Source organism: Ranitomeya variabilis, chromosome 7 (assembly GCF_051348905.1).
Source record: "Ranitomeya variabilis isolate aRanVar5 chromosome 7, aRanVar5.hap1, whole genome shotgun sequence".
NCBI lineage: Eukaryota > Metazoa > Chordata > Amphibia > Anura > Dendrobatidae > Ranitomeya > Ranitomeya variabilis.
The window spans coordinates 151,564,899-151,579,224 of record NC_135238.1 but is presented as its reverse complement, the minus strand read 5'-3'; the positions used below and the strand labels follow the sequence as shown (position 1 = coordinate 151,579,224).

The 14,326-nt window shown below is 40.9% G+C and overlaps 1 protein-coding gene across 7 annotated transcripts in view; it reads left to right on the top strand.

Moving 5' to 3' along the window:
* The window catches only part of TRAK2 (trafficking kinesin protein 2), a 77,601-nt gene extending 67,433 nt beyond the window's left edge, over positions 1-10,168 (top strand). For all 7 annotated transcript variants that reach the window (XM_077272060.1, XM_077272063.1, XM_077272064.1 and 4 more), the window contains 2 exons: positions 828-927; positions 6,739-10,168. In XM_077272060.1, coding sequence (XP_077128175.1) covers positions 828-927; positions 6,739-7,390 — 752 coding nt within the window. In that variant the 3' untranslated portion in view covers positions 7,391-10,168. The remainder of the gene's footprint in view (positions 1-827; positions 928-6,738) is intronic.
* The last annotated feature ends 4,158 nt before the right edge of the window (positions 10,169-14,326 follow it).

Here is a 14,326-nt window from a genome sequence, read left to right as displayed (position 1 = left end):
TGGACTGTGTACCTTATTATACCAAAAGAAAGGCATGAAGTAGCCTAGTAGATGGTGATATTCCACACAGTGGCGTGTAGTAAAATATATACCATATTTTTCAGATTATAAGACACTCCGGATTATAAGACGCACCCCAAATTTTGAGGAGAAAAATAAGAAAAAAAATGTTTTAATACATTGCTGGTGCTTCTTATAATCCTTGCATCTTATTGCTTACCGGGGGTGGAGGCTGCAGTGAAGCTGGGTCCCAGGGTCGCTGCTGGAGGAGGCAGGCCGCAGGCAGAGATGAGTGGGGGCTCCATTGTGTGGCGCACTGCTGCGGGGATCTCATGCTGCTGCCGGGTGTCTGCGGTGCTGCATGAGTGTCCGGCGCGCCCGGGGCTCTGTCGACATTTTGCGGCAGGCCAGAGCCCCGGCACTTCCAGGGTTCCACGTGCTCTGGTCTTCGGGAATATGGCTGCCGCCGGGGGCGGCGCATGCGCTGATGGTGATCTTGAGAGATGAGATTTCAGCGCTGAGACACCCGGACACCCCCCTGGTAAGGCATGTTCGCTTTCTAAGACGCACCCCCATTTTCCCCCCAAGTTTGGGGGAAAAAAGTGCGTCTTACAAAGCGAAAAATACGGTATATAGAAAGTACATACATCCCTGTAACTAGTAATATACTGCTTTAGTTACTGCTTGAGCCTGTTGTTTGTGCACATCACCTTTAGCACAATTTCTATATTGGCTCATAACTCGTTATTAAATGACTGCCTCCGTGTGCTCAGGAATTTAGTTTGTACTGTGCAAATAACCTCGCCTTTGTTTTGTCTGTATTACAGCCACAAACCCTGGAAAGTGCTTGTGCAGCACAAATTCAACATTTACCTTCACCACTTGCAGAATCCTGCATCCCACTAACATCACTCAGGTTACCCCCAGGTGAGGCACTGACTAGTGGGGTCACCAAGGATTCCACAAAGCATAATGGCTAAGAAAGGCCTAAACGGTTTTTCCCACTAGCAGGGTACATTTTAATTAATAGATTTTGGAATAATAATAATAAGTTCCACAATTGGATGTTTGGAAAAAAAATGTCCCTGTGCGGAGATAATCTTATATATGTGCCCCTGCTACATATTGACTAATTTGCTGTGCCCAGCTATGCAGAGCTGCTCTAGTTCATAGTTGGCACATACCACAGCTCCTGACCAGTAGGGGGAGAGAATGTCACTTATGATAATTGAGTATACAGACATGACACTGCAGGGGCTCAGATTTGCAGCTTTCTGAGGTAACTCATTTTCCTGCCTGTTTTATCACAGGAGCAAGCGTTTCTGCTGTGAATCTAGTCCAGTGAGCTCATCATAAATCGAGTCCGTTACATAATGAGCTCATCTGCTGCCTTAGTTCCTACCTCACTGACCTGATGTTATGATGAGCTCACGAGACTGGGACTCAGCAGAAACCCTCATTCCTGTGATAAAACAGCTAGAGAAATGTTACATCAGAAAGCAGCAGTTGTGAGCTCCTGCTGCTGTGTTGTCTGTACACTATTAGAAGACTAATATTTATAGTGCCAACATATTCCGCAGCACTTTACAATTTTAGAGGAGACATGTACAGACAATAAAGACATTACAAATTGGCACACAACTCTGATACCAAAAGGAGAGAGGGCCCTGCTCGCAAGATTACAGTCTATGAGGAAATGCTTCTTTCCCTGGCCAGGAGCTGTGGTTCGTGCAACACTGTGAACTGTAGCAGCTCTGCATGGTTGGACACAGTAAATAATTTATAAGATTACACATTTATAGGATTATCTCTGCGCAGGAACGTTTTTTGTAACACATCCAATTGTGGAGCTAATTATTATTCCAAACTCTCTTAATTAAAATGTACTTAGTGGGACAAGCTATTTAATGAGCATGTGTCTGGAAAGATATTGATGGACGAGAATAAAGCAGCGCAGGCCTATTGACAACCCTTTTAAATGCATCGTGCGTCATGCATGGAGTCAAGGTATTTGCTTAAAATATTTCTTTCAATGATGTGTAAGGAGTAGTGTTGAGCATTCCAATACCGCAAGTATCGGGTATCGGCCGATACTTGCGGTATCGGAATTCCGATACCGAGATCCGATACTTTTGTGGTATCGGGAATCGGAATCGGAAGTTCCCAGTGTATGGTTCCCAGGGTCTGAAGGAGAGGAAACTCTCCTTCAGGCCCTGGGATCCATATCCATGTAAAAAATAAAGAATTAAAATAAAAAATAGGGATATACTCCTAGGAATTTAGGACCTGAGAATGACGTCACGGCTTGTGAGTGGTCGCGTGGCGGTCACATGAGCGGCACGCGACCAATCAGAAGCCGTGACGTCATGGAAGGCCCTAAACGCGCTCATTTTAAGCAAAGGAGGCTGACGGTTAACAGCGGTGAGGTGCAGGGGCCTCCGGAGAGGTGAGTATATCAATATTTTTTATTTTAATTCTTTATTTTACACATTAATATGGATCCCAGGGCCTGAAGGAGAGTTTCCTCTCCTTCAGACCCTGGGAACCATCAGGATACCTTCCGATACTTGGTGTCCCATTGACTTATATTGGTATCGGGTATCGGTATCGGCGATATCCGATACTTTTCGGGTATCGGCCGATACTATCCGATACCGATACTTTCAAGTATCGGACGGTATCGCTCAACACTAGTAAGGAGTAAAAATAAGTGTGGTAGCACTACACCATGTTTCAAATTATTATGCAAATGACATTTTTCTTATTTTCCTAAATGGTTGGTGCAAATGACAGTCAGTCTAATAAAAGTCATCACCCGTTAGATTATACATCGAATTTTATTGAAGAAACCTCCCAATGATAACAGTATAATCTCCAAAATGAATAAAAACTCAAAATGCTCTGTTCCAAATTATTAGGTACAGTAGAATTTCTAAATATTTGATATTTTTTAAAGAACTGAAAATGCTCATTTGTGGAATTTGCAGCATTAGGAGGTCACATTCACTGAACAAAAAACTATTTAACTCCAAAACATCCTAACAGGCCAAGTTACATGTTAACATAGGAACCCTTTGATATCACCTTCACAATTCTTGCATCCATTGAACTTGTGAGTTTTTGGAGAGTTTCTGCTTGTATTTCTTGCATGAAGCCAGAATAGCCTCCCAGAGCTGCTGTTTTGATGTGAACTGCCTCCCACCCTCATAGATCTTTTGCTTGATGATACTCCAAAGGTTCTCTATAGGGTTGAGGTCAGGGGAAGATGGTGGCCACACCATGAGTTTATCTCCTTTTATGCCCATAGCAGCCAATGACTCAGAGGTTTTCTTTGCAGCATGAGATGGGGCATTGTCAGCATGAAGATGATTTTGCTCCTGAAGGCACGTTTCTGCTTTTTATACCATGGAAGAAAGTTGTCAGTCAGAAACTCTATATACTTTGCAGAGGTCATTTTCACACCTTCAGGGCCCTACCAGCTGTTTCCCCATGATTCCGGCCCAAAATATGACTCCACCTCCTTGCTGACATCGCAGCCTTGTTGGGACATGGTGGCCATCCACCAACCATCCACTACTCCATCTATCTGGACCATCCAGGGTTTCTCGACACTCATCAGTAAACAGCTGTTTGAAAATTAATCTTCATGTATGTCTGGGCCCACTGCAACCGTTTCTGCTTGTGAACACTGTTTAGAGGTGGCCGAGTAGTAGATTCATGCACCATAGCAAGCCTTTGAAGGATCCTATACCTTGAGGTTCGAGGGCCTCCAGAGGCACCAGCAGCTTTAAATAATTGTTTGCTGCATTGTAATGATATTTTGGCAGCTGCTCTCTTAATCCGATGAATTTCTCTGGCAGAAACCTTCCTCGTTATGCCTTTATCTGCATGTACTCTTGTCTGTGCTCTGTTTCAGTCACAAATCTCTTCACAGTATGATGGTCACTCAAGTTTTCGTGAAATATCTAATGTTTTCATACCTTGTCCAAGGCATTGCACTATTTAACAATTTTCAGCAGCAGAGAGATCCTTTTTATTTCCCATATTGCTTCAAACCTGTGGCCTGCTTAATAATGTGGAACATCATTTTTAAGTAGTTTTCCTTTAATTAGAATCACCTGGAAAACTAATTATCACATGTGTTTAAGATTGATTTCAGTGATCCATTGAGCCCTGAGACACAATACCATCCACGAGTTTATTTGAAAAACAAAACAATTAAATCTTTGACACTTAAATCCAATTTGCATAGTAATTTGGAACACAGTGTAGAAAAATAAATACAGGAAAGAAATATATCTTGGTACCGTGTTAGCCAGTAGATAGAAAAATATTTAGAATTGAGTCCTCAGTGGTTGATACCTTTTAATGGCTAACTGAAAAGATGGTAACAGATTGCAAGCTTTCGAGACTACACACGTCTCTTCATCAGGCAAAGACTGTTTTAGTCTTTGCCTGATGAAGAGACGTATGTAGTCTCGAAAGCTTGCAATTTGTTACCATCTTTTCAGTTAGCCACTAAAAGGTATCAACCACTGAGGACTCGCAAATGAAAAATAAATAGTAATTTATAGTGTACTGTCTAAGTAGAAAACACAGTTCAAATACACCCTTGGTTGTTAGCCTTCTTTGTGTATATGTTTCCCATTACCAGACCTGAAGCATCATGATCCAAAACTAGATTGTGATGTCCGGGGTTTGGTCACGTGATAGGGTCTCTGATCTGGAACCAGATTTACATGACACAGTCCTCTGCGGGCATTTTGGAGGCTTTGATACTGCACATAAGCCAGGACAGTTCTTAGATGTTTTCTTTCATTACATGATTGGGGCTGGTGATTGATTAGGGGAGTCTTTCCTGCTGGGAAATTGCAGGCCCAAACTAAGACTTTCCTAAAGCGTACGTTGGGGTGGACATCGTTCTGGAATGGGAGGAGAATATGGATTTCACTTGTCACTTTGTGACCATCTGTATTTATTTGCCACTCTATGCATTAATATCTCTGCACCTTTATAAAGTGCTGTCTGGACCCAATTTGTTGAGTCTGCTGCTTTTGACCTCTTATGCTCTTTGGGCCTGATGACATCAAGACTGGTGTTATTCACACAATCTTGAGATGAGCTGGAGTAAGACACCACTGATTCATAAGTCAGGAGTAGAGATGGGCGAACCCGAACAGTGAAGTTCAGTGTTCCCACCGAACGCCTACTGTTCAGGCATGGACACCACACATGTTATTTTTAAATAAAAAAGTAAAAACAGTTATACTTGCCTAATGCCCATTCCATTGAATCCCTCGTCTCCTGTAATAAGACAAAAATAAAAAGCAACAATATCCCTCATCTCTCCATTGTTCTGTCCCTCGCCGTAATCCATATGTGGGGGATAAACAGTTTTCAACCTGGACAGTGCCAAGATGCGACCGTCCAGGCTGAGAACCGCTGATGAATGAGCTGCTGCGAGCGCAGCATCAGTCACTAGCGGTGACGTCAATTAGGTTACTGCCGGTCAGTGAGGCTGCAATCCCAGCTGGGCCAATGAATTGCGGTGACCTCGGTAAGATCAAGTATTTTTTAGTCTTCGGATATTGTTTTCATCACCGCAGCTGAATGATTTACATCTCTTAGCCAGCTTGATTACATGTGGGGATTCCCTAGCAACCAGGCAACCCCCACATGTACTTAGCCTGACTAATAGCTGTAAATCGTTCAGCTGAAGCGATGAAAACTAAGGGTATGTGCACACATAGGTTGGATCTCTGTGGATTTTTCTGCACCTGTTTTTGTAAATCCACAAGTAAATCGCACTGCGGATAACCTGCCGAATTACCGCGGATTTACCACAGTTTTTGTGCTGATTCCACCTGCGGTTTTACACCTGTGGATTCCTATTATGGAGCAGGTGTAAACCGCAGTGGAATCCGCAGAAAGAATTGACATGCTGCGGAATAAACAACGCAACGTTTCCGTGCGTTTTTTTTCCGCAGCATGTGCACTGCGGATTTGGTTTTCCATAGATTTACATGATACTGTAAACTGGATGGAAAAGTACTGTGAATCCGCAGGGTCAAAACCGCTGTGGATCCGCAGCGTGTGCACATAGCCTGAATCTCCGAGCAGTAAAAAATACTCGGAGGACACCCGAGCGTGCTCGGGAAATCTCAAGTAACGAGTATATTTGCTCATCATTATTCATTACCTTTAGCATTTTACAATAAGTACCGTATATGTAATTGTCTTTTTATACATCCTCTCCTCCAGAGTATCACCCCTATTTTTCCTAATAAAGTACGCTTTTATATTTGTGATACCTCTCAGGTTGTTGGTATTCTTTGTGTAATAGAAGATGTTTACCAAGTGCTTCCCTGCTGGGACTCACAGCAATCTAGTGTAATCTTTGGGGAAACCTGGCACAAAGTGTTTAATTTTCCTGCAGTGCCCCAACAGCGAAAAATTCGTGCTACACAGTTTGTCCCTGGGTTGTGTACTACAGGACAGGACAGATCCTCTGGATCGAGATTTGCTCTTGGGTCCAGATTGAAAGCTGTTCAAATTTATGTGCAACCATATAGTTGAGTAAACACCCACTTCATGACTTCTGTATATTTTTAGTGCAATTTTCTATAGAATTTTTGTCAATTTTGCGTTATTGATCTCTGCCATTATGTAATTAATAATGACTTGTTGGTAAAAAAAAAAAAAAAAAGAATATTTATTTTATGTCTCTTCTTATATCAGTTCAAAGTACACCTCATCATCTTTGGGAGGGCCAAGCTCTTCTTCAGCCAACACATTTGTGAGCTCTCCTTCCGTTTCCTGTCGTCCGAGCCTTGGAGAATATTTTGGAAAAGCGTCTGATTCTTCTGTAAGTAATACCAGTAATTTAGCAAAATTGCTGAAAGAACAAGGAATATCTGCTAAAGTCAACAGCCCACTTGTTCAAGAGAAACCTTCACGTCCACAGAATCTGCTTCTTCCCTCCACTCCACCCAATTCTCCGTCCTGTTCTCCTTGTCCATCTCCTCTGACTTTTGAACCAAATCCCTCTGAAAATTTTCTGGCTGTTTCTAGGCCAGCCGAGAGCTTTCTTCAAGAAATGTACGGTTTAAAGTCTACACGGAGTCAAGCTGATTTAAAGCAAATGAAGATGAGCTTGGTGGAGCGCTTGAAACGTTTAGGGATCGCAAGAGTAGTCAGCCAGCCAAGCACAGAGGACCAAACACCAGCATTAAACAATGGACTGAAGCAACAAGAGTCCGCCATGTTTGTTGCCACAAGTAGTCTCATAGGTGGGATAAGAAGGAACCAAAGTCTTCCTGCTATTATCGGAGGGCTCGCTGCTCCTGTTTGCACATCATCCCCAAAAATGAGTAGTTTAAAAGAAGACTAAGCTGGGAATGGAAATGAACTGAGATGTTTAAACGCTCACTGTGTAGAGAAGGAATTACGGCACGTTTTGTAGGCAATAAGTCGAAGGTTTAAGCATGTTGTGAAGAAGAGAAAAGGGTTTTATATGAGGCTGGGGCTACACAGTAACTTTGGCCACAACACAGGTCACACGTCCAAAGATATCTCTTAGCTGCTGCTACACCGCAGCGTAATGCAGGTAAATAGGACCAAATCGCAACCCTCAGGGTACAGCGACCATCACAAGCCTTCAAATCCTTTTTTGTCACTTCCTTGTCATGTTCGTAGTAACCCGCCGGTCGTAAATTGACCCTGTTCACTTTCATTACACTGTGATGTAGCTCAGCAACACGTGAACTTTGGACATATGACCTGTGATGTGGCCAAAAGTAACTCCAGCCTAAATGAGAGGTTCAGTTGAAGGATTTATGAATGTGTTTGGAAAGCCTAAGAAATTGAGACATGGATTTTGACTTGGTGAAAGTAATGGTGGTTCCTGTTGACTTTAAAAAAAGAAGAAAGAAAAAAACACCCAAAAAATATGTACTATGGTTTCATTCTTTTTAAGTCAACAATTGGTTTTGTTTTCTGCCATTTAATATTTTTCCACCAATGCAGAGCTGTATGAGGGATTAAACATTGTACATAGACATATGTAGGAGACTAACTCCACTAACTAAGGGTAGGAGACACGTTACATAAAGTGTTACCGATCAGTACGGAGAAGTATACATAGTATTTGATATGTTTATAAGCTTTATATATCGAAGAAATGAATGTAAGACATGGGCGCCACATCTGTCAGCTTTATAAGGAGATAAACTAAAATGTCCCTAAAATCTAAGCAATTGTATTACTTTTCTAGTTACACAGATATTTTCCTTTTTAAAGCTTTTGAGCACTTTAGTTTCTATGTCATTTCTAGTATTTAGTTATATATTAGTCATTAGAGTCTAAATACTGGCCCATTTTTAATACATCCGATTGCACTAAATTATTAAGGTAAGACATGGTAAGTCACCCAGAATTTCCTCGTGAGCTTCACCAGGAATGAAAAGCACTGGTCTTCTCACTGATCAGGGAGCACTGCTGCTTTCTACTGAAAATATCAAACTGTAAACACAATGTGGATTTTTTTTTTTTACTTGAAAAGCACAAACTTTATAATTTAAAATGCTGATTTTCTATGTAAAAAGGATGTTGAAAGGAAAATGTATGTATTGGGATGAAAATTCCTGCTTTACGATGTGGAGGAATGGTTAAAATGAGGTATTTCATTGTAATAAACTTCTCCCGATATAGTTATCTGTAGAACAAGGTGTACCATTTGTAATCTGGTGCAAAATCCATCCTGTGCCATATTTATCAGAAACCGTCCACTTGTGTGAGCCTGTATAGATATGAGCCGTTCTCTGTCCCATGTATCATCGACCGCGGACATTATACTGTACTATACGCGGACCAGCACATGGTGAATTTTTGCAAAGTTGCATGCAATATCTGCGGTTACATTCTGCTTGTGCGTTAGTTGCTGTATAGCCCTGCCTGGCTTATCTTAGTAAAGCCACCTAGATGGGACAACATTTATCAAGGGCAGGTATGTTCTCCGGGGACGTAGTATTGCCCATTCTTCTGATTACAGTCCAGTAATGACATGCGGAACAAAACATTTAGGGGCTTGTGTGTGTGTGTATATAGATAACAGATATATTCGGGAGAGTAGGTGAGGTCAGATCGCCCAACTTTTATAAATGGGGAGCAACGAGACCACTTTCTTGGCCATAATATATTCTTATGCAATTACAGGTTGTCATTGATTCCCCGAAAAGCTAGCAATGGATGGGCAAAGTAACTTTGCTTTCCGACACAAGCAAGGCCCAATGTATGTCAGTTATTACTAATCGCCCAACCAACCTGTCCTTTTTTTTTTTTTTTTTTTGTCTCTCTTGTGCCAATTTATTTTTATTTATTTTTTTAAAGATAAATTGCACTAATAACAAAGCATTATTTAAAAAGTTGCTTTTAGCATTTAATTGGAAGTCCTTGAATTTTTTTAATGCTTACATTTACTCTAAACGGGGCCGAATGGTTTTATATACGGTAATTGATGAATGGCCTGCAATTCTGAGAATATTGTTGTTGAATGAAGTTAAAGCTAATGATTAGTGTTCAATATTAATACGTTTTTGTAGATTTCTTAGTTTTTTTTTATTGTAAACTGTAAAATAACTTTGTATTAGTTACTGCCAGTAATTGCCTTTGGCAGTGTAGTGAGTACAGAAAGTTGCAGAATATATAGCCGACAACCACTAACCGGCCTAAGTGACTGAAACACTTGTTATTATACTGTATTGTTTCAGTACTTTGGAAAATGACAAATGTAAAAAAGCATCAATGTAATATATGAAAAAAAATGTCTCCAGATTCTTCCCAAAAGTTTTTAGGATGTGACCACGTCTCTGACCTTCATCCTGTGTATTTATATGTATATTTGCCCTAACATGGTCTGGTGGCCTAGCAATGGAGAGATATTTCTTATGGTTAACAAAAAAAAAGTAAAAAAAAAATAAATAAATACAAAATCCTTCTGATTATTTATCCTAAAGACAAACTGATCTGTTTTTGAATCTATATATAATTCCCTGTATTTATGTATATAAGGATTGTTGTACTGTTGCTTTAAATATGTTGGCTATATAATATTGTATTCATTGTTTTTATGTTATCGCAAATAAACATTTTCAATCTTTGTACTTTTTAACTGATTTTGGGTTGACTTCTTTTTAACAAAAAAAATGCATTTATGAAAAGGTATTGCATCAATATACAATCATGGCTGAAAGTGTTGGCACCCTTGGTATTGTTCCAGAAAATGAAGTATTTATCCCAGAAAATTATTGGAATCACACATGTTTTGTTACATGTAAAGGAAATAAACATGGTGAAATCACAAAAAGGAGGGGGTGATTGGACATAATTTAACACAAAACCCCAAACATGGGAAGAATTGTTGGCACCCTAAACTTAATATTTGGTTGCACACCCTTTGGAATTAATAACGGAACTTAATCACTTCCTATGACCATCAACAAGCTTCTTACAACTCTCAACTGGAATTTTGGACCACTCTTCTTTTGCAAACTGCTCCAGCTCCCTCATATTTGAAAGGTGCCTTCTCCCAGCAGCAATTTTAAGTTCTCTCCACAGGGGTTCAGTGGCATTTAGATCCGGACTCGTAGCTGGCCACTTGAGAACTCTTCAGTACTAGGTTTCCATCCATTTGTGCTTCTTGAAGTATGTTTGGGGTCATTGTCCTGCTTGGAAGACTCTTTACCTAGGCCTCACACCCAGCTATCTGAAACTGGCCACTAAATTGCGACTCAAAATAAATTTGTAATCTTCACATTTCATGATGCCTTTAATGTAGTCAATGCACCCAGTGCCAGAGGTACCAAAACATCTTTGAAACTTCACCATATTTGACTGTAGGTACTGTGTTTGTTTTTTTTCTTTGTAGGTCTCATTCCATTCTCGGTAAACAGTAGAATAATGTGCTTTACCAAAAAGCCCTCTCTTTGTCATCTGACCACAAGTAGCTTTCCTAGAAGGATTTTGGCTTATTCATGTACATTTTGGCAAACTGCAGGCTAGCTTTTTTATGTCTCTGTGTCAGCAGTAGGGTCCACATGGGTATCCTGCCTTAGCGTTTCATTTCATTCAAATGTCGACGGATAGATCACTCTGACACTGATGCACCCTGAGCCTGCAGGACAGCTTGAATTTCTTTGGAACTTTATTGGGGGCGCTTATCCACCATCCGGACTTTCCTGCGTTGCAACCTTTCATCAATTTTTCTCTGCCATCCATGTCCAGGGAGATTAGCTACAGTGCCATGGGTTGTAAACTTCCTGATTTTATGTTGTGCACTGTGGACAAAGGAACATCAAGATTTCTGGAGATGGACTTGTAACCTTGAGATTGTTGATATTGTTCAACAATTTTGGTTCTCAAGTCTTCAGACAGTTCTCTTTTTTGTGTTCTCCATGCTTAGTGTGGCACACACTGACCCACAATGCAAAGATTCAGTAAACTTCTCCCATTTTATGTGATTTCAGGTGTGATTTTCATATTGCCCACACCTGTTACTTGCCATACGTGACTTTGAACGAGCAACACATGCATGAAATAAAGTACCGTATATTCTCGAGTATTAGCCGAGGCACCTACTTTTGCCACGGAAAACTGGGTAAGCTTATTGACTCGAGTATAAGCTGGGTATGCATTGTCCCCCTCATCTCTGTTTTGCTATGCCTGGCTTCCCCTGTCGCTGTCCTGGTATGTGGCTTCCCCGTCCTGTCCTGTTATGTGGCTCCTCCGTCCTGTCCTGGTATGTGTGGCTCCCCCTATTATGTGGCTCCCCTGGTCCCGCATGACTCGGCTCCCCCCGTGCCATGGTTGTATGCATGGCTCACATTGCCCCCCACCTCCCCATCATACTCGCCCTCCTCGCACCGGCATTTCCGTTGTCCCGGCGCTGGCGGCTCTCTTCTCCTGTGCTGAGCGGTCACGTGGTACCTCTCATTAAGGTAATTAATATGCGCTCCACGCTTATGGGAGTGGAGACGCGTCCATATTCATTACCTTTAATGAGCGGTACTATGTGACCGCTCAGCACAGGAGAGGAGAGCCGCTGGGACAACGGAGGTGCCGCGACGGAGGGTGAGTATGATCCCTTCTGGTAGCCTGCAGCTGTCACTGCCACAGCTGCCGGCTCCTGTCACCCGCTGCTCCACCTCCCCCGCCGGCTTTTTGGACCGTGACTCGTGTATAAGGGGGGGGGGGTGTTTTCAGCACAAAAAATTGTGCTAAAAATCTCAACTTATACACGAGTATATATGTTTACCCACAATTTTCGAAAAATGCCAACAATTTTGCCCTGCCCATTTTTGGGGTTTTGTGTGACATTATGTCCAATTTACTTTTTTTCTCTCTGTTGTTCTAATACACACAAAGGAAATAAACATGTATAACAAAATGTGTAATTGCAATAATGTTCTGGGAAAAATACTTCATTTTCTGGAACAATTTCAAAGGTGCCAACACTTTTTTGTTGAGCAGTAGAAAGTCTGGTCATGTGTGGCATTGCAGTTCCAATACCATACACACGCTATGCACAGGTGTTGTACTGGTTTTAGTAGAAGGCAGGCTTTTCTTTTTTTTTTTTCCCCCCTCCTTCTAATCTTTGACCTTTGTAACCCCGTACCAACATAAACATATGAAGGTAGTTACATCATAACCGGCTCCACGCCGGCTCCCTGACTTTTACACGGATTCAGGAACTGAGCTCACATCTTTCCAGGCAGATGATGGCTGTATTATTCAGCCATCCTCTGCATCTAACAGCTGGTCATGAAGTGGAGCCCTGCTGTTACCCTGGTAAATGCCGCTGTCCATCTTTGACAGTGGCATTTACAGCGCATGTAAACCGCATAATAAGAGGGGAACAAATGAAAATGCCAGAATTTATTTTTTTTAACAGTGCAAAAAATGCCACAAGAGCTCTATAAAAACATTGTATTTACCCTCAAATGGTATCAATGAAAATGTCAGCTAAGGGCGAAAGAAACAAGCTGTTATACAACCCCATCAACTAAAAATTTGATAACAGGTCTCGGAAAACTATGATGTAGGAAAAATGTTTTTGCAACTTACCAAACTTTCACCATTTTAAATAAAATAAATAAATAAAACCCTTACCACTTGTTATCTGTGATGCTGCAATCATACTGATGTGGAGAGTCCCATATTACCAGGTAATTTTAGCTGTTTGCTTTGTAACTGCTTATCTATGGCAGCAGTCCCTATTACAAAATCAGTGACGATTGGCAACATTTTATTGACTTCTATAAGGAGAGCAAAGTCCATGGTGTCAAATCATACACATTTTTTTCATTTATTTTTTTTTTTAATGAATTGAGTCTTCCCACCAACAATAATGTATAGAGAGAGATCTGTTAATCAAGCCGAGCTGGGCAAGTAGAACCTGGCAGGAAGTCTCCAGCCTCTCTGGGTCCTTTCAAACTGACCGGGTCATGTGGGACCCTCAAAAGGAGACACAATCTAAATTCCCTATCGGTATGTCTTTGGAATGTGGGAGGAACCGAAGAACCCCGAGGAAACCCAGGCAAACACGGGGAGAACATACAAACTCCTTGAAGGTGTTGTCCTTGGTGGGATTTGAACCCAGGACCTTAATGCAGCTACAGTGCTAACCACTGAGCCACCGTGCTGACAGTCTTCGTTTGAGGTCCCACATGACACTGCCCATCTATTACCTGAGTAGCGGCAAACAAAAGATACAAAGTTTTGTCTGTGTAACCTCTCTCTAGTGAATGTACTTTTCCCACATACATATCTGTGTATTCTATATATATATATATATATATATATATATATATATATATATATATATATATATATATATATATATTACTGCAAATATAATTCATTATAGTTTTGTTGCTGATGAATTAAATAATTTTATTATTCTACATGGTTGGAATAAATGTCAAGTATTGAGATATCCACATTTTAGGAAATTAAACATGTTTGTTGGGTTTTGTATTTTATAATTCTGTCAATTGGATTAGACTGAACTCTCCATAGGTTGCTCTTGTGTTTTCACGATTAAATACAGTGGATCACATTAAGCAAATATGGATCCTTGTTTATAATACAAACCTTAAAATACAGGTTTTGTTTCTTAAATAAGTGAATATTAATAATAATTATGATTACGTACTAGTTATTGTAATGCTTTGTTTGATTAGCCACACCTTTGGCAATCAAGAGGTTAAAATCAGTCAATGTGAAAAAGTTTGCCATGTGTGAGGCTGCGGCCAGTCAGGTGAGGACGTAT